Genomic DNA, 21448 nt, shown 5'->3' with positions numbered 1-21448 from the left:
ATGCAAAAAAGGGCTATTCGCGGCATTTACGATCTTGGAGCTCGAGTCTCCCTACGAGATGTTTTTCAAAAGGTAGACATATTAACAATTGCATCGCAATATATTTGTAACAATATTATGTATATTCACCAGAATATTCATTATTTTGAAATAAATAGTAAAAAACGCATTGTAAACACGAGAAGGAATAATAAAATTGTAACTCTAAGTTTCCGACTGCGCAAAGTAAATGTCTCCTTTCTGGGTTATGGTATTCGCAAGTATAATAAAATCCCAAAAATAATTTTGGAGTTGTCTCAACATAAATTTAAAAAATAATAATAGATAAAGCTTATTATTCGGTGCAGGATTACATAGTTGGTAAAGATGTGTGGAATTAGTGACGCTGTATTATTTTATGTAACATGTTACTAATTTTGTACTAAACCACAGTTTATATATTATTTTTCAAAAAAGAATCGGTGGTAGCTTTTCTTTTACAAAAATTTATTTTTGAAGTTTAAATTTATAAAATGAGGATTCGAAAGTGCTCTTGGGGCCTATTTGAATAAAGCTGTTTTTGATTTTGATTTTTTGATTTCAGAATATGTTAGTTATAGAAATGTTTTATAAATCTTAACGCATAGTAAAAATATAATATGTATCTAAATATTACACAAATTTTACGTAAGCAAAAACAACACAAAATTTACGTAAAACTTGTGCCTACCTAAAATACTAATTATACCTACACATTACTATCAATTTTAGGAATCTCTGTCTGTTTTAATACGCATCACTGCTAAAGCACTGACTTTACACAAATAAATCAGCAAGGTAATCATAAAGCATTAGTAATATTTAGTCTTTATTTAATTACAAATTACCTTACCCAATCAAACAAAGTATAGGAATACTACGAAATTTGTAAGAAAACATGACTTAACAAAGACATAGAGAAAATAATAAATTAGTGATTTTGCTTACAATATTAATAATAATTGTGTTTGCTCGCACACGAAAAAAACCGACTTCAATTACACCGACAAGTAATAATTACAATGTAAGTAGACGAAAAAATTCGATTTTCGAGGGCTTCCCTCGATTTCTCTGGGATTTCATCATCAGATCCTGGTTTTTACACTTGGGATATCTCTCCCTTCCTTATATATATATATATATATATATATATATATATATATATATATATATATATATATATATATATATATATATATATATGACGGATTATTACTATTGTTTAAGTTTTTAGAAAGTGTGACGTCAGCATTGCTGACGTCACCATTATTCACGTCACTCATAATCAGCAGACAATGAAATGAAACAACTATACACTTACAATACAATCTGTTTTTTAACTTTCGTTTTATAATTATCACTTTACTTAATTTATAAATTTAACAAAAATCTTAAGTCTACCCTTAATTTAACTTTTAAACAAAAGCAACAATAATTCCAATAGCACAGTAAAATAATTCAGATAGCAATTATTTAAAAAGCACTCACCAAACTACCGTCCTCAGCAGACGTCGCGTGAAAAGTGTCTCAACAACATGGTGGCCTCCCACCATGTTGCTTCTTTACAATAGTTTTTAATTAATGGTTTTAATACGAATATTTCGTTACAGTAATTCGTGAAATAATTTTAAAAGATTATTTAAACACTTATAAACGCAAATCATTTTATAAAATTACACGTGGTTTTTATCACTCATCGTTCAAAACAATCTCCAATGAACATTCAAAAAGCAACTATTAAAAATCAACTTAAAGAATTATTAATGATTAAATTTTGAATGTATTTTGCAAATTAAAGATTTGATTTATAATTAATTTTCAACCTAACTTTGTAATTTAAAGTTAACTTTTTGAATGTTCGAAACTTCTAAGGAAGTAATAACAAATGTTGACAAACTCAATTCATAAATTATTCGATTTAGGTTTAAAAATGAAGCTTACCTATTTCATTGGTAATAACATAGGTTATAATCAATTATCATTATTAAGTAGACATAAGTAATAAACCTTAAAATCTAATATAAAAGATAATGTTGAGTGTTTTTGCGTCGACATATATATATATATATATATATATATATATATATATATATATATATATATATATATATATAGGTATATATATACGATCGAATTGAGTAACTTCCTCCTTTTTTGAAGTCGGTTAAAAAAGATATAAAAAAGAAAACATAAAATAATAAGTTATAACTTTATAGTATAGAATCATTGACATCTATACTAATATTATAAAGCCGAAGTTTTGTTTTTTTGTTTGCTTGAACGCGCTAATCTCAGAAACTACTAGTCCGATTTGAAAAATTCTTTCAATGTTAGATAGCCCATTTATTAAGGAAGGCTATAGGCTATATATCATGACGCTAAGACTAATAGGAGCGTCGTCCACGCGAACGAAGTCGCGGGCAGAAGCTAGTTAGTTTATAAATTAGTAAATTAAAAAATATGGTTTAAATTTATTTTTGCACAAAAAATACCATATATGATGAAAGTGAAGTGTAATATTAAAAATACTTATAAGGCGTACATTAATCATCGATTCGGCCTAGAATAAAATATTTAATAAAATATTTAGTTTGACCTCAAATCAGGTTTGACCAGTAAATAATAAGTAGGTATGCCTACATATTTATCACGGCATAAATACCTGATTAGATGTATCGGAAACTAACAGAGAAACTATAATCTTTTTCCTATTATACACTACTATTGATACCTATTATGTATCTTTTAGTAATTATTATCTAGCCGAAAATTCTGTACAATTAAATCTGTACAATTTAACGTTTACTAGCGTTATGTATCAAATCATTTAAACTCTTACAAATCATAATGCCAATACCAAATAAAGAACAACTAATTTCGCATTTAGTAGTTTATTCTGTGAAAGTCACAGATTTCAAACGGAGAAAACATTTTTTTATCGAAACCAAAATAACCGGAACGTTAAAAAAATCATTGTTCCTGTTTTTTATTAGTCTTTGTCAATACGTTAAAAATACGATATTCCATATAACTCTAATGATTGTTAACGTTGATTTATTTTTAATCTGAATTCAGTTTAATTTTTTACAGTAAAACACCAATTTTGATTGACGAATTGCAATGCTACGTGTCACAATTGTTTGTTGTTTATTGAAAATAGTTTTTAGTGTCATTTTTATAAAAATTTCATCCGGTACGATTTAATTAGACTATCTATTAATTATCTATTATAATTAACTACTTATTAGATTTAATTAGACAATCCGCGAGAGAACGAAAGCAGGTAACTGATACAGCCCACAGAATTAATAAGTTGAAGTGACAGTGGGCTGGTCACCTGTGTCGCATGACCGATGGCTGTTGGAGCAGAGTTATCCTGGAAGGGAGACCACGTGTTGTCAAACGCATTGTGGAACGTCTTCGGGCCCGCTGGACCACCGATCTACGTAAGATTGCCGTTGTAGGCCGGATCAGGATTGCGGAAAACCGGGATGTCTGGCGCGAACTTGGGGAGGCCTATGTCAAACAGAGGACTGCAATAGCCTGAACTGACTGACTGACTGATGTTTTAATTCACAGCGCATTATCGAATCATTCAAAAATAATTTGGTTTAATTTTTAAATGTACGTAAACATAAATTGCGTTTGTTATGTATTAAATAAAAAAATATTTTCAAGTAGGTAACTGTGAGATTTTTAAATTTAAAACCATATGATCTAATTTAGCCTTGACGACATAAAGCTGAAATAAAATTGAACTTGCTGAAATTATTAAGTAGGTATATCTACAACAATAAAAATAGTGGCAGTTTTTGTTTATAATAATTAATGAAGTATACTGGTGTAATTAATAATAATAACTAATTTTCCGTAATAATTATGAAATAATTTTATAAAAAATAAATTACATTAATTTATAATTAAAATATTTTTTTTATTAGTTTTATTAATAGATTGAGCCACTATAGACCTTACTTACATTAAAAAATACGTTTTTAAATGTAATTTTGTTAAATTTTTATTTAGGCTTTTTTATGACTTTTTTAACCGACTTCAAAAAAGGAGGAGGTTAATCAATTCGACGATTCGATATTTTTTTATGTATGTTCGGGGATAACTCCGTCGTTTGTAAACCGATTTTGATAATTCTTTTTTTTTGGAAAGGAGATATCCCTAGTTTGGTACCATGATAAGAAAACCAGGATCTGATGATGGAATCCCAGAGAGATCGAGGGAAACTCTCGAAAATCCGCATAACATTTTACTGGGTGTACCGATTTTAATGATTTTTAATTTAATCGAAAGCCGGTGTTTATCATGTGGTCACATTTAAATTTCATCGAGATCTGATTACAACTTTTGGAGTAATCTTTGATAATGCGTATTTACTTGACTATTTTCTCGTCTACCTACGTTGTATTACTTGTCGATATACATAATTGAAGTCGATTTTTTTTCGTTTGCCTGCAAACACAATTATAATCTATAGGTTTCTCATTTACAAAACCTATTTCAATTTTTTAACAAATAAATAAGCGGTCAATTCATGAAGCTATTTAGTTAAAGTGTATTTAATATCTATAATTTTTTTAGCATATTGTCCTACTATATCTATTATTATATATATATTCATTAATAATACGGAATTTTAATGGCAACTCGGCATTTACGATAATTACAGGCATTCTGCAATTACACAAAAGATGAAACGTGTTATGCACATTACAATAAATAATCGTCGGTAAAAAAGCTAACGATTACAACAAGTGTTCTCATCAAGTATAGTATAGTAATTGTTGACAAAGCAGTTAATTTTTCATCAAAGGTGCTTAACTCCCCCCCGGAGGTAAAACGTTCTCAATTCAACCATGTATTAATTACTTTTAAAACTTTAACCCGTGGAACATTAATAATATAATATTCGCCCCTGAACGGCAATCGAATCGTCACGGTACACGAACATATTATCATCCCCTTTGAAGGAAAAATGTAAGAGGGCTTATCACAGATTAAATCTAAAGAAATTGGCTACATTTTAATGTTTTAATATTTTAAAATATTACACTATAAAACAGTATACCTATAGATACATAAGAATACTGTGTACTATAAAAGTAGAGTAACAATTTTTACAGTGTAGACATAGGTACAATAATTTTTTTTTAATGAAATCACACAGATATTATTGCAGATATTTTTTTATAATTAAAACATTTATTAAGTATCTCATCTTTATATACTATGTAATAAAAATATAGTCAAGTCTATTATTTCAACCTTTATGTATTACATTGATTTTAAATATTTAAAATCATTTGTGCTTATATCATAGCGGGTCTTAAATTACGTAAACAATTATAAAAGGCAATTAAAGTACCTACGATAAGAACTTAACAATTATAGTATTTTAATTTTTTATCTCTACCTATTGCTAATACCTAATAGTAACTAAGTACTTATTAAGATACATTTTACAAATACTTTTTTTCTAACACTAGGTAACATAAGTAACAAATTGTCGATGTTTAATGCGAAATTACTAATATAATTATTACTGTTGCTGCAATAACTGGATGTAAAATAGTTTTTGCAAATCACTGTAATCTTGAAATGGAATATTAAATGGAGCGTACATAGTTAACTGATAAGATACAGAAGACTGCCATACCATAGCAGCAATAGCCATCAAGTCTGGTGGGTAAACAGTGGTAGCACTACCGCTTGAACTTTGAACGCTATTAACACCACTACTTTCCGTTCCAATATCACTTCTTAGTATACTGTCTATAGTAAAAGATTTTCGGGGCTTACTTTCAGCACTGCATTTTGAAGAATCCTTATACTTTGCTAAGTCCTTTAATTGAGTCGTTGGTATTTCATTCTGACACGCTAGAAATTGATGATTAAAACTTAATAACGCTGCCAATTCAGTCTTCAAGTTGCCCTTCTCTCTTTTGTGTAACGTAAAGCGCTTACGACGGCGAAGCAGCGAACCATTCTCGAACATATCAAAGGCTTGTGGATGCAGGGTCCAATACGCTCCTTTTCCAGGTCGGTCAGGATTCCGAGGCACTTTCACAAAGCAGTCGTTGAAGGAGAGATTGTGTCGCAACGAGTTCTGCCAGCGCTGCGTATTGTATCGGTAATAAGGGAACCGATCAGTGATGAACCTGTATATCTCAGACAACGTCAGCATCCGTTCCGGCGAGCTCCATATCGCCATGGCAGTAAGAGATATGTACGAGTAGGGTGGCTTCTGATCGCTGTAGGAATCGCGCGACGGCCGCGGCATGTTGGTCAGTGCGAGCGGTCGCGCGCGGCGCCGCCAGGCGGGGCACTGGCGGGAGGGACTTGTGGAGTCCCCGCCCTGCTCGCAACCTACGCTTATTACGGCAAATAACATGATAACGAGGATACCAGTTCACAAGCAAACCGCGTCTCACTGCTCTGTTACATATCATTACGAACATGATTGACTACACACTTACCTACCTCCTGTTGGTTTTATGCTTAAGCACCTCGTTCTATAAGTTTCAAAAGATTTTAGGATAAATTACTGACAAACATATTTTTTCTTGTTTTAATTATTATGAAAATTGGAAAACCATAAAATAAAATACGATTTATTTAATTACCTACTTATTATTTTAATAGTTCTCAATAATTTGTACTTACAGAAAATAATTGTTACAAGGCGCCACCTAGTATCGAATAGCAAAATGATTTTTTTTATATTATAGTCCTTAACCCAACAAAATATTCTATAATCACACTAATCCATAACAATATAAAAAATCTATGCATAAATAAAATATTTTACATTGATAAACGGGACAAACCAAAAACCACCAATAGAATTAAAGTTGATTAAGTATTTGGAATTTGAGACTGAACCCGCGACCGCTGGCGCAATAACTAGTTATAATAGACTACAACGTTAACCCATCGACATTTATACATACCATTTGATTTCCTAACCTGAAGAAAAAAAAAACTAATACCTCCAAAAAGGCATAAATATTTAGTAGGTGTTCTCGTTAAAAGAAAGATTATTGTATTCTCTAACTAAATAAAACCTTATTCTCACATAATGTTAGTAATATAAAGATTCAAATTTTACTCGGTATATACTAAGCCAATTGTAATGTACCAATCATGATAAACGATTAAACGAACTCATCTATTTTTAAAACACTCTTTTTTTCGATTTCAAAATTTGTATTTAAAGGTTTCTTTACGATATACTTCTTCATTACTAAGCATGAAATATTTTTTTTTACTATTTATTAGTATGTATATGTACAGAATTGTATAAAAATATTTGTCATTGAAATTCACGTATAAAGTTGTGCTTACGTATCCCTGCATACGTGCATATATGAGATTTCTTACACACCCTAAAAGGAACAGTTATAGAAATAAATAAGAGGTACATGTACGAGATTAAGAACCATTAAAATATAATTATGGAATATAATTAGAACTAACAAAAGAAGTCGCCTTATACACTTTTCTCATCGATTGACGAAAAAAGTGTATAAGGCGAGTGTGAATGGAAGGGTTGGAAGGGGTAGACCTAGGCGGACATTCCGACCCAGGCCCTTGGAGCCTGGGCCCAGACTTAAGTCTAGGACCTAGGCCCCAAGGGGAGGAGTTGCTGGACTTCTACTGGGCGCGTCCCCAGGTGGCGGATAGGGGATGCCACTCGCGGTTTAACCGCCGCATCTGGTGTGGTCTTGGGACCCCCGCGGACCAAAACCAGACGATGCGCTCCGGGTACTACTCTGGTTCTCAGAGTGGACTTGTGAGCGCAGGTGTGTTGGCACGGAGGTGCGGCGGTGTGTGTGACGCTGAGAAAGTGCGGAGACGTGGGGGGTCGGGTTTTCCTTCCCCCACGCGGCGGACGGGGTGGGCGGGTTCGCTCGCCCGCTCTAAGGCGCACAAGCGCATGCCGCCGGATAGCGCTGAGCGCCCTGCAGTTTCTGAGGGGCTGCTAGGTGCGGCCCGGTGGCCGAGGAAGGGCTGGACCTCACGGTCGCGCAGACTCAGGCGGTGGGGCAGCTCCTGGACCTCGTCTCCCTCCTTCAGACAGCGGAGGGATGGACTTGGAAAGGTTGAGCGTCCCTTCCGACGGGGCCGAAAGGCCATCACCGAGGGGGCGTCGTGGTAGTGTGCGAAAGCGATCCCATGGCGTCCCCACTAAGGTGCCGGCAGAAAAAAGATGTGGGTTTTAGTGGATAGTCTGGCATTGCACCTCACGTCGGGAGTTCCACACTTCCGTCACATTCGTGTGGCGGGGTTAGTGCGTAAATGCATTTCCTCATCTATAAAAAAAAGGCGGACGTTCCGAGACCAAATAAGGGACGTCTTGAAAAAAGGCCAGGTCAAGAGTACCCTAAACCGAAGAACATACTTTCATTATTCCCATCATATATTATATGATGGGAATAATGAAAGTGGACGAAGCGAAAGAAGTATGTAAAGATCGTAGCAAGTGGAAAGAAGTGGTCTCTGCTTACCCCTACGAGAAAGCGGCGTGATTATATGTATATATGTATGTATCGAAAATCGTAGTGACGACTAGGGCGTTTGTTAATTTTTTTCGCCTACTTACGTTGTATTACTTGTCGATGTAATTAAAGTCGGTTTTTTCTTTTGCTAGAATACTCAATTATCTTGTCATAGATGGCAGCCGCTGGATCACATCTAGTAGAAGACATCTTGAGACATCTTGAAGAAGGCACAGTTTCCCACATACTCTTTTTCTATCCCGAACTTCTGTCCTATATATGAAATCCTTCCCCGTGATATTCCCTGTCCTATAAATGTTCAATGTTCTTTAATGATGGTGTTTAGTCCTTACTGCATATTTTTGTGTAAATATTTTGAAATAAATTAAATTAAATTGTAAATAAATCATGTGTCTGTCCTAGTGTAATTTATTTGTAATAGTTTAGTTACTAACAGCTGTAGTCTTAGTTCAGCATTAAATGTTTGTTGTTTTAAGGTAAGATGTAATAATGATAGTCGGACTATTTTGCCTGTTTTCAAAATTAAATTGAAACTGTTTTCTCAACACATCGATCAGTCTCCTTCGTGTGTTCTCCACTCTACGTGACATTGGTGCAATCAGTCGTGCTCCACTGGCACAACTGAAAGCCATTAAACCAATCAATCAATCAAGTAGACATAATTTTATTTTAATAATAGAATACGTTACGTTATCACCTATTATAACAAACTGTAGGTTAATAAAACTATACTAAATATAAATATAATATTTATTTACAGTAAATCATTTTAAATGATTAACAAATGTATAAAGACTGGCTTTATTTAAAAAAATTTGGAATATAAAAGTTGTCTAAAAGTTATGCATCTGTTATTAATTGTAGTTTACAATTTAGAAGTTAACTCGGGAACTGCCTTGAACAAATCTGCTACTAAGCCCAAATCTGATACCTGAAAAGGAAAAATATCTTATAAAAACTCTTTTCTTGGATTAAATTTAATATTTAATAATTCAATGGTAGGCTAAGATCTAGACTAGGAAAAACCGAATTAGAAAAATCGAATTATGGGGTTTTTGGGTGTGGAGGGCGGAGGGTGTAGGGGAATCTATACAAGGTAACACTGTCACACCTCAAAACCCCATGGTTATGGAGATATCCATGGTTAAAGTTTTGAGGTTAGAAGAAGAATTTAAAGCTATTATAATACCTTTGAGCTCGTACTGTTTGCATTGTGTGACAAATCGACACTTTTAAACAAAATAACGCGTCAGACATAATCTTAATATATATAAATCTCGTGTCACAATGTTTGTCCTCAATGGACTCCTAAACCACTTAACCGATTATAATAAAATTCGCACACCATGTGCAGTTCGATCCAACTTGAAAGATAGGCTATATTTTATTTTGATATATTAATTATTATATTTAAGAAAAAAATAAAGAAGGCGGTACAAAGTTCGCCAGGTCAGCTAGTATTCTAATAAAATTAGTAACATTGCGTGCTAGAATATAGGTTTAGAAATTCGAAAAATACCCAAAACCGAATCGGAGCACCCCACTGTCCAAGTGGTCTTGGTTTGTCCTACCCCTAGAGTGTTTTTTTTTGCCGCGGAGGCGCGGAGGGAGCGTTCCTCTAACTTTAAAGGTGGTAGATTAATTTGAAAAAACGCGTGTGAAATGTGAAAATAATGTGTGAAAGCTACGAAATTCTTCTTCTAACCTCAAAACTTTAACCATGGATATCTCCATAACCATGGGGTTCTGAGGTGTGATAGTGGTACCAGGGGTAGCGTTCCCCCCCCCCTCCTCCCACGGTCCCGAAATTCGGTTTTTCCTAATCTAAAGCTTTACCCAATGGTATTATATGTCAGGTAATTTTTCTAACTCGACAAGTACACTTTTTCCACAACTATACAACATAGGCTGTAAATGAATTTACATTATATTAGACTTGGTTAGAAAGGAATTAAATTGGTTACAATGTTGAGTAAAATTACCTTCTCATATTTTGTTACATGAAATATTGATTTTCTATATATCACATGCGACCAACACGATAATGTTTAATTAAGGTGACAAATGAAATAAAAATATAACTAAAGGTAAGTCTTAGAAAACATATTTACCTGGAAAATAGGTGCTTCCGGGTCCTTGTTGATAGCGACAATGGTCTTAGAGTCCTTCATACCAGCGAGATGCTGGATAGCACCACTGATTCCCACAGCAATGTATAGATCCTGTACAAATATTTATAATGTTTATAATCAATACTTGTTAAACTTCTATAACTACTATTTCTGTACAAATATATCGCAATTATAGGAAAACTTTATTAAGCTATTTTACTATAAGTACTGCAATAATGGTGTTAATTACCTGCATACACCTATTCTTTATATTATGTGGAATTGTTTTTACATTTTTAATCAATAAAAATGTATATTGCGCTATAATAATTTTAAATGTCCCCTTTCCTCATAGTTTTTTTTTTCCTGCGTTCACATTTGTGGTTACTATTCTACATCCGTATTCTCATATAATTATTATATAACTTCTGCTATTCTTGCTGATAGTGAATTATTAAACTTCAAATATTTATGTTATTAATATTTATTAATTACAATCAAATCTTTTCTAATCATAATTTTTATATTAGCATTGAAGTGCTGATTACATAATGTTTATTTCTAGAAGCTTGATTTGAAATATAATTTAAAATAAGTGAATTACGCTTCAGCCTGTAATATCCCACTGTTGGGCATAGGCCTCTTTCCCCATGTAGGAGAAGGATCAGAGCTTAATCCACCACGCTGCTCCAATGCGGGTTGGCGGATATATTCCCTACTGTGAGTAACGATCGCTATCAGGTGTATATGATAACAACCGGGACCGACGGCTTAACGTGCTCTCCAAGGCACGGTGGGGAGACCCACAAGGACTGCACAAACACCCAGACCACGGCAAACACCTGTATAGCCAATACAAATGTTTGTCATGTGCGGGGATCCCGCAACCGCCAGCACAACGGGTACGATCCATGGCTGTGACCGTTGCGCCAACGCGGCGTCATTCAAAATAAGTAAATTAATTAACTTTAAATTTTTTTTAAATATTACTCACAGGAGCAACAATTTTGCCAGTCTGACCAATCTGCAAGTCATTAGGTACGAAGCCTGCATCAACTGCGGCGCGAGATGCACCCACTGCAGCATTAAGCTTATCAGCAAGATCATACAACAATTTGAAGTTGTCTCCTGACTTCAGACCACGACCTGTAAATAAACATATTTAATACACATTTAAAATTTTATAATTTATTTCACTTAAACTCTTACCATACATGTCTAGAATAGTGAAAAACCAATTTAAATTTGTAATTTAATAAGCGTTTGTATGAATACCAACTATGTTTTAAATAATTTACTATTTTGATTGATACTAATTAACTAACTTATATAATAGATATAATCAATTAATTGTATATTATTATATTAAATACAGAAAAAAGGTAGCTAAAGTTGTCATATCTATATAAAAATGTTATATTTCAAATGCTACATTAATGTTAGAAGATGTGCTTACCTCCAGAAACAATATTCTTAGCGCTAGTCAACTCAGGGCGGTCAGATTTTGTAAGCTCTTGTGACACAAATTCAACCAAGTCGGTCTTGTAGTCACCTTCTGGAGCCTTTTCTACAGGAGCGGAGCCACCTTCTAGGGGTTCAGGAGGGAATGCTGTACCTCTGACTGTAATAACTTTTATAGGGTCTTTAGCCTCTAAAGTAAGGACAGCATTACCTATAAATTAAAAATATAAAATTCTTAAGTAACGGTTTTTATAATAATTAACATTTACTTATTTTTTTATCATCTGTTGTAACAAATAAAAAAAAGTAATGTTATTATACTTGAGAGATATATAACTCCTTATTATAAACAACTGATAAGATAACAACTGTAAGATAACCTCAGTTAATTTAACATGAAAAATTTATATAAAAAATTATATACATATAACATAGAGATTGGTTTGTATATACTAACATTATAAAGTAGAAAAGTATGACTGTTTCTTTAAATAAGCTAATCCAGGAACTCAATTTCAAAAATATCTTTAAATTGAAACATTATTCTTGTTGAATAGCCTTTTTTTCCTCAAAATAACGCAGGCGACCGCGGCGCATAGCTAGTATGATTATAAATTAAATTTGAATATGGAATGACTTTGTAAAAACTTTTTAAACAAAGTCCTATGCATAGCAGTGAGATGTTACAGGCTGAATTCCAAGTATTACAGTTTTATTACCTGCATATATGGTTCTAATAAATGTATTGGCATCTTTAACACCAATGATATCTGTGATAGGCGACACATCAAGCTTAGCTGCCACCCGTGGAAGCAAGGCCTTGCCAAATGCGGTGGCTGGTGCCAAGATATGAGTAAAGTTGAATTGTTTCTGTGTGGCTAATATAAGAGGAGTTAGAGATTCAGCTGTGAAGCCCTTGAAGGCATCACTTTCAGCAACTAAGATCTTTGAGACGCCATTAGCCTTTGCTACTGCCTCTGCAACCTTTAAACCAAAACAAAAATCAGGTTTATTTGTTTAATAAAAAAAATGTAGCCAATTACCTATTTCTAACAAGATAACACTTACTGGGCCACATTTGGTACCAGCTACCAACACAGATACTTCCCCGCCTATTTTCTTAGCAGCACTTAATGTATTTTGTGTTACAGCGCTTAAAGCTTCATTGTTGTGTTCGGCTACAATTAATGTACTCTGTAATCGCCGCAGCTAAAACAAAAAGGTTACATATTAATAATTAAATTGTTATATTTAAATGTACACAAAATATGTCTACAATAAATAGTATACGTAAAAGTGTTATAGTGTATAAACAAACCTGGGTAGACAGAAACTGCCTCGTACACGGGGAAAACATTTTCATTAAACCTCTAGAGAGATTATTTAACTTATAAAACTATTTACAAAAAGGTTAAAATATCTAATAATGCCAAAGTCCAAGTCCACACAGTCAGCTAGGTGTTTCAAGTACTGAAATTTGTTAAAAAAAATAAAAACTCTTTAAAGACAAAATCACAAAATGCTTTAAGTTTCAATATTAATATTCAATTCTTATTACATTTCTTACAATAAAATTCAATTCAATAACAAAAAATACTTTTCAAGTTTTAATTTTGCAACTAGGTATTTTTTATCATCTGTGGGTATTTTGGGTTACACATAAGTGCGATCCACTAAATGCCCGCAACGATTGTAATCACGGTCTATATACATACCTTTTTTACCGTTAAAACTTTTAACGGTAATTCGGTAACGAAAACGTTTTTAACGTTAAATTTTACCGTTAAATAGAATTTTAACGATACTGATAACGTTACCTCTAATATCACGAATTAACGAAATTTTTATCGATACCTCTATGACGTTGCCGCTCTGTGCAGAAAATCTTCGACTCGACGTGCTGAACTCCCCGCGCCGCTCAATGCGGATTGATAAGAGCGGCAACAGCGCGTGGCATTAGATTTGATTATAATTGTGCGATCAAACAAAAATAAATAAAAGTAGGCACGACCATCAATGAAAAAATACCTGTATAATTTTTTCATCAATAGATTATTATTATTGTACTGAAATTCAGTTGCTCATTAAAACAACTTATTCAGAGATATTGAAATATAAGAAATAAAATTGTGTTTATTCGCTAACGAAAGAAAAAACCAACTTCAACTACATTGACAAGTAAAATAACGTTTATAGACGAAAAAATTGTCATGTAAATTCGCATTATTAGATATAACTCGAAAAGTACTTGATCAAATCTAAATGGGACTATGTAACAAGCACCACCTATTGATTAAAAAAAGAATTATCGAAATCGGTCCACCCAATAAAAGTAAATTATGAAGTAACACACATTACAAAAAATTCAATCGAATTGAAAATATCTTATTTTTTTTCAAGTTTGTTAAAAATAATAATACACAAGGAACAGCTCATTTCATATTCCATCATAGTTTCGATCATTGTTTTAAAAATAGATCACATATGTGCACACTAAACAAACATTATATGGCGTATTCTGTAATAATTCAAAAACCCATAAAGAAAATTACAAATCTAATCTGTCTCTTTCATACATTATACGAGCGTAATAATTTCGTTACCTATAACGTTAACAGTAGCAATTAACAGTAACAGTATAGATAAGTAACGTTAAAAATAACGTTAAATGAGTTTTTACCGGTAAAAAGTATAACGGTAAAATGTGTGAAAAATAACGTTATCTAAAGTATCGTTACTCCAAAAATAACGTTATGCCGACCTTGACAAATTAACGATACCGAATTTTTAACGGTATTCCAAACCCTATATACAGGTCAGGAAACTAAGCCCAATTTCAATCACGAGAGATTAGTATATAACTTTTCATTCGGTCCAGGATCACTGTAGATCACTGCTATCACTGGGTGCGGTTACGTGGTGCAGTGCGCACTGCGCATACCAGTTGAGTGACGCTTCATTGTAATTGGTTATATTGAGATTTGAGTGATGCTTCATTGTAATTGGTTATATTGCAAGACATAAATGCGTGACGTGTGATAGAAAAAGAGACAGAATGTTATTCTGTCTTCGTTTCAAAGCATACCAAATGATCCTCATGCTTCTGGTGGCTGTAAACCACTAAGCCGACGAACCCCCACCACTTTAGTTCCCCGACCTGTGTAAAAGATCGTGATCGTAGCACTCTCAGTATCGCTAATTCATCACAGCGCTCCACATAGCGCCTCCTCCATTCCGACGACGTTCTAAGCCGAGGTGCTATCTCGCTAGGAGAGACAACATTAGGATAAGCGTCTCCCCCGAGCTCTCTAAAAGAGCTCACACCTTCCTTCGCAGCCGGTTTCTATAGCATCCGACCACTCACACCGGTGACGCTGTGAAGGCCAGTAGGCACAACAGTAACAAACATTCCGAAAAAAACCCCTCTGTATTGTTCAAACTAAGGCCCATGGTCGTCCCGAGCAATAGCTCAACTTCATAGATGAAGTCATTGTTCGTGACTACATCGCGCCCACTTTGCCCACAAAATATTGCAGATCACTGTTGGCTTTTTTCAAAACGTAGCGAGAAGTTAAAAAAAAGAACTGTCAATGTAAAAATTGTGAATGTTATCTCTCATTCGATTCTGCAAAAACGCAATGATAAATTCCCGGAAATCCATATTGAATTAAGTTTTACCCCAATCCATGCGAAATATTCACTCACAACCCCCACAACTGCATGTTTTTTACCATGCCGCCTTATTGCAGGCTGACACCTGACACTTGACAACTCCCAAATATGCATTCCACTTATAAAATTCACCCACAACGCCCGTAATGTTTTTTAAGTTAGCGGAACAGCGATTTCAGCGATCGTGATCGATAGTGTTGTGGGCCTTAGGTAAGACGCGCCCTATGTGGTCTTTTGCCAAAAAAACAACTGTCAATGACAAATTGTAAATGTCATTAGAACTTTATGAACTTTCTAAGTCATTATCTCCCATTTGTTTCGTCAAAGCTGCAACAATAGTTTCACGGGAACCCATGTTGAATTAAATTTTATTCACAAAACTCAAATATGCGTTGCCACCTTTAAAATTCGCCTTCAACGCCCGCAGTTTTTACGACAATGAAATGACAATTTCTGCGGTCGTGGTCGAGGGTGTTGCGGGCCTTAAGTGGAACGTAGCCACTGATTACTGAAGTTTATAAGTATAAGTCACTTTCGAAGTGTCTAAATGTCATTTTTTTATTTGAAGTTGAACTTGAACAGTTGTTCCACGGTCCGGTACTATTTCGCTTGCTAATAAGTCGAGATTGTTTTTATAATTTTACCTTATTCTAAGTGGAAGTAAAATTTCGTTTAAAATGGCAAATCTACCTATTGTTTCGATTACACGTCGTGAAACTTTTAGTTCCTGCCATAGACTGCATAGGTAAATACAAACTTCAGAAACACTTAGAAATGAATATTATCATTCTAATTCCTAAAAGAAAAAAGACAAATTTATTTTATATCGCTAATCAAATTGTCTGTTAAATTGTTTATGGTCTTAATTTGTTGCAAATGATAGATAACCATAATTGGTAAAAGGGTTATCAGTTCTTATTATTTTATCATTTTTAATAGTTAAGTAATAAGTTATATTTACAAAGATAGGTGAACTTTAACTGTAATGACGACAACACTATTCAGATGACTCCAATTAAAAACGACTTAATAAAAATTAAACTGAAAATTAAAAAATCGAATACAACAAGTAATTTATATTAAAGGGTTGTTGTAATATCAATTAATTAATTATAAAGATGAAAATTTAATTATTACACTACTTTTACACTTTTATGAAATATTAATAAATATTTAACTGTAATGATTATTTTCAGTCCATTTCTAAGCGATGAAGAAAACCTAAAGTTGTATGGCAAATGTAATAACCCTAATGGACATGGACACAATTATGTTGGTAAGTTTTTTTGTAAAATTATTTTATTAATTTCTATATTTAATATTTAGCAGTTATTTATGGGAACAAAATAGAATATTTTTAAAAATATAAGGAAAAAAGAATTTAACATAAATTAAAAAAGAATTTATGGTACTTTCGTGCACACTTTTTATTCTCTATATACCCTCTTAAACATTCCAACTAATATAAATGGACATGGTCACAATTATGTTGGTAAGTTTTTTTGTAAAATTATTTTATTAATTTCTATATTTAATATTTAGCAGTTATTTATGGGAACAAAATAGAATATTTTTAAAAATATAAGGAAAAAAGAATTTAACATAAATTAAAAAAGAATTTATGCTACTTTCGTGCACACTTTTTATTCTCTATATACCCTCTTAAACATTCCAACTAATATAACTTGCGTTCCATTATTACTGTAAATCATGTCTTTCAAAACTTATAAAATATTTAGGGCCTGTTTTGCCTGCTGTTGTTAACAGTATTTGAAATGGTAAAGCTTTAGATTAGGTAAAACCGAATTTCGGGACCGTGGGGGGATGGGGGGGGAGAGGGTGGGGAACGCTACCCCTGGTACCACTGTCACACCTCGGAACCACATGGTTATGGAGATATCCATGGTTAAAGTTTTGGGGTTAGAAGAAGAATTTTGAAAGTTAGAGGAACGCTTGGCTCCGGCGCTACGGGAAGTGCAGCCCTTCCGCCCTTGCGTGCGAAAGCACGCTCACTCATGCTCCGTTCCGCATGGTCCCGTTCCGCTCCTCTACGCATTCGTTCGCGCGCTTTCGCACGGCGGGCGAGGGCTGCCCTCCCTTCGCGCCTCCGCGGCACAAAAAAAACACTCTAGGGGTAGGACAGACCAAGACCACATGGACAGTGGGGTGCTCCGATTCGGTTTTGGGTATTTTTCGAATTTCTAAACCTATATTCTAGCACGCAATGTTACTAATTTTATTAGAATATTATGTCTGACGCGTTATTTTGTTTAAAAGTGTCGATTTGTCACACAATGCAAACACTACGAGCTCAAAGGTATTATAATAGCTTTAAATTCTTCTTCTAACCTCAAAACTTTAACCATGGATATCTCCATAACCATGGGGTTTTGAGGTATGACAGTGTTACCTTGTATAGATTCCCCTACACCCTCCACCCTCCACACCCAAAAACCCCATAATTCGGTTTTTTTTTGTACGGAGCATGAGTGAGCGTGCTTTCGCACGCAAGGGCTGCACTTCCCGTAGCGCCGGAGCCAAGCGTTCCTCTAACTTTCGAAATTCTTCTTCTAACCTCAAAACTTTAACCATGGATATCTCCATAACCATGGGGTTCCGAGGTGTGACAGTGGTACCAGGGGTAGCGTTTCCCATCCTCTCCCCCCCCATCCCCCCACGGTCCCGAAATTCGGTTTTACCTAATCTAGATCTTAGCCTTTGAAATAATTAGGATGGTATCCAAATAAAAGATTATGAAGTTTTTTTTTTTTTTTTCACCATCAAATTCTTATTTGTTTATATGGAATATTTATTAATTAATACTCATCAAATCAGAAATTTTTTTATTCACTATAAAAGAAATTAGGTTGGAATTTATAATTGTTTGGCACAATTTAAGGGCAAAGGGTGGAGGAGGCCCCCTCAACCCCCCATACCACTCGCACAAGGTAATGCACCATTCTTGAAAATAAAAGAAATCCCATAGAGCTAACCTCAAAATTACACCGTTCATTGGCATAATTTCGTTCCATGATCTCTCCTATTTGTACTGTTAATAATAATTCTTTATAATATAAATATACCAAGTGTTATGTCTAAGTTGCATGAAAAAATCATTGTTTAAACATTTTTTAATATCATATCAAAAATCGACCGTTCTAGCGGGAATCGAACCTGCATCTCCGACTGACCGTATCGGTGCTCTAGCCAATTAAGCTATGGAACGATGTACCTGTTAGATCGAAATTTTTGATATTATGATTGTATATTTGGACTAAGCGACCGTGGCGCCGTCTATAGTGAGTTCTTTACAGAAACCCGTAACTGATGATATGATGTTAAAAAATGTTTGTTGTTCCTAATGTGTGGGTAACACAAAAATAAAATCGCACAAATTAGATCATTGTTTATTTTTTCTAGTATTGGTAACAGTAAAAGGACCAGTCGACCCCCAGACAGGGATGGTGATGAATGTACATGATCTAAAACAGTACATGCAGCAGGCGATTATGGACCCACTCGACCATAAGAATTTAGACCAAGATGTACCTTATTTCAAAGCTGTGGTAAGAAAATGATGTTTTAGTATTATACAGTGACAAAGTTTATGTCCGGCACACGCAGTTTTGGGTGTCCTCAAGCTCGCTGGATTTATGATCTGCGCAAGATAGCTGGAGGAGGTTGCATGATGATTACATACAACTGGGATATTTGGTTCAAACTTGAAACTTATGGTCAGGTGTGGACTGCAATCGGCTGAAGTGAAAAGAAGCAAAAGCTTCTCTGATTAAATGCATATCGAGATCTCCCGTTTTGATTGTAAATAATACTTCATAAAAAGTCTGTTTTTTAAGAAGGTTCTGTGAAAACCAATAAGTACCAAAAGGTTTGAGTCACATATGCTATTCCTTTACAGGTGAGCACAACAGAGAACTTAGCAATATTTATTTGGGATCAACTACAAAAAATTATGGATAAACCACAGTTGTTGCATGAAGTTAAAATATTAGAAACTGAGAAGAATCACGTTGTCTATCGTGGCGGCTCTACATATCGAAGAAAGAAATTTGACTGTCTGCAATCAAATCACCATGATGTCTCCTCTGACTCAGACTGATTTACATTCAATTTTTAAAAAATCATTCTTTGACCCTAATTGAATTTATTTTGATCTGATATTTTTATATCAATGTAATTTTTATATTTGACAACATTCCTTGACAACTTTCATAAATTTTTATTTTTAGGAATAAGTGAAAGTCATGACAACTATGAATTAGTTACTGTTAATTATAATTTTATAAAAGAGTAGTTAAAAATAATAAAAAAGGTATTTTATTTTTTCAGAATTATATTTTTACAAACCCAGAGCCATAAGAGTAGCAAATTAAAACATTTAATCCTAAAAAATACTATCACCTATACACTGGATTCTAATCTTTTACTTTAAATATCTAGAAATACAATAGCTAAGAAACACACTACCAGTCCCGGTATAATCAGTTTATTGTAAAATTGCACATAAAAACTTCTTAAAAATTTTTATGATATAAAATAAATTTCATTTCCTATGTTTTATTTTGATTTCTTTCTCTGTTTCTTAATTATGTTTGTATTCTGCTGTTTAATTGTATGGACTTTGTCTGAAATAAAATTATTATTATTATATTATTATTATTATTATTATATTCAAGTGTTTGTTAAAGTATGAAAACATTTTTTAGTTTAAATATACACTAAGTTTTTATTAATTTTAAATCCATCGCAGGATACATCTCACTCGTCACAGACTGGTTTTTATAAAACAACATATCCGTTAATATATTTTATTATTTATACTAAAAGAATAATTTCTACCTTAAACAAAACAATATGTGTGACGATATTTGTATTTGATAAATTATACTGAAAATTACATAGAATGTATTCATAATCTGTTGACTATTTATAAAGATTAATAAGAACTTTTTCATGATAAAAATATATAGAAAACATAACTTAACTAAATTTTGCTATGCTTAAATATAACATAAAGTATAAGTTTGTACAAACTCTTTAGTCGAATTATATTCAAACAAATGTGTTGTTAAAAAAATAATAAAATATTATTTGTGAATAAATAAGTTTTTCCAATTATTAGTTCTAACATAATTTGCAAATACAATTCTATTTAAAGTAATACAAAAAATCACATTTAAAAATACACTAATTTTTTTTTTTTTTTTTTTTTAATTTAACAGATAATTTAATAGTTTTCCACTCTACAACTTTTATAATGATGGATAAGGAAAAAAATAATGAGTTTCTCATAATACATTGAGATTACACAACTGTCACCAAATAATTTTAAAACCTAGTTTTATTTATTAACCGACTTCAAAAAGGGAGGAGGTTACTCAATTCGACTGTAATATATATATTAATATTACGGACCAGGATTACTTTACCAGGATCTGATGATGGAATCCTAGAGAAATCGAGGCGAACCCTCGAAAATCGTAGTAACGACTAGTGCGTTTGTTAAGTTTTTTTCGTCAACTTACGTTGTATTACTTGTCTATGTAATTGAAGTAGGTTTTTTTTTCTTCTTTTGCTAGCAAACACAATTATTTATAAAAGTTTCGGTATTCCCACAACTATTACCTGATTTAAAAC

At 33.3% G+C, this 21448-nt stretch overlaps 3 protein-coding genes across 3 annotated transcripts; 1 reads left to right on the top strand and 2 right to left on the bottom strand.

Annotated features, from left to right (window-relative positions):
* Nucleotides 1-5569: 5569 nt before the first annotated feature.
* On the bottom strand, nt 5570-6310 carry LOC123654100 (fork head domain-containing protein FD4-like). The gene has a single exon (XM_045590064.1). It carries the CDS (start codon nt 6308-6310, stop codon nt 5570-5572), a length of 741 nt encoding a protein of 246 aa, XP_045446020.1.
* A 2975-nt stretch (nt 6311-9285) lies between these two features.
* Nucleotides 9286-13573, bottom strand: LOC123670053 (electron transfer flavoprotein subunit alpha, mitochondrial). The gene is made up of 7 exons (XM_045603566.1): nt 13440-13573; nt 13190-13330; nt 12841-13105; nt 12117-12332; nt 11655-11806; nt 10661-10771; nt 9286-9480 (listed from the first exon to the last, which is right to left on the bottom strand). Exons 1-7 carry the CDS (start codon nt 13482-13484, stop codon nt 9415-9417), a joined length of 996 nt encoding a protein of 331 aa, XP_045459522.1. The 5' UTR covers nt 13485-13573; the 3' UTR covers nt 9286-9414.
* A 2779-nt stretch (nt 13574-16352) lies between these two features.
* LOC123657562 (6-pyruvoyl tetrahydrobiopterin synthase) lies at nt 16353-20371 on the top strand. The gene is made up of 4 exons (XM_045593089.1): nt 16353-16538; nt 16990-17069; nt 19214-19359; nt 19710-20371. The coding sequence occupies exons 1-4, from the start codon at nt 16471-16473 to the stop codon at nt 19908-19910; spliced, it is 495 nt and encodes a 164-aa protein (XP_045449045.1). The 5' UTR covers nt 16353-16470; the 3' UTR covers nt 19911-20371.
* The last annotated feature ends 1077 nt before the right edge of the window (nt 20372-21448 follow it).

Source organism: Melitaea cinxia, chromosome 1, assembly GCF_905220565.1.
Source record: "Melitaea cinxia chromosome 1, ilMelCinx1.1, whole genome shotgun sequence".
Classification (NCBI taxonomy): domain Eukaryota; kingdom Metazoa; phylum Arthropoda; class Insecta; order Lepidoptera; family Nymphalidae; genus Melitaea; species Melitaea cinxia.
The sequence above is the reverse complement of the archived record's forward strand: the minus strand, read 5'-3'. Positions and strand labels throughout refer to the sequence as shown.

Excerpts from the sequence above, each read along its gene's own strand:
- LOC123654100 (XM_045590064.1), bottom strand. The coding sequence starts at position 6,310 with ATGCCGCGGCCGTCGCGCGATTCCTACAGCGATCAGAAGCCACCCTAC.
- LOC123670053 (XM_045603566.1), bottom strand. The coding sequence starts at position 13,484 with ATGAAAATGTTTTCCCCGTGTACGAGGCAGTTTCTGTCTACCCAG. Across the intron at positions 13,331-13,439 it reads GGCAGTTTCTGTCTACCCAG|CTGCGGCGATTACAGAGTAC; the intron begins GTTTGTTTATAC and ends TTTTTGTTTTAG. Across the intron at positions 10,772-11,654 it reads CTGGCAAAATTGTTGCTCCT|GATCTATACATTGCTGTGGG; the intron begins GTGAGTAATATT and ends ATATTTGTACAG.
- LOC123657562 (XM_045593089.1), top strand. The coding sequence starts at position 16,471 with ATGGCAAATCTACCTATTGTTTCGATTACACGTCGTGAAACTTTTAGT. Across the intron at positions 17,070-19,213 it reads ACATGGACACAATTATGTTG|TATTGGTAACAGTAAAAGGA; the intron begins GTAAGTTTTTTT and ends TATTTTTTCTAG. Across the intron at positions 19,360-19,709 it reads TACCTTATTTCAAAGCTGTG|GTGAGCACAACAGAGAACTT; the intron begins GTAAGAAAATGA and ends ATTCCTTTACAG.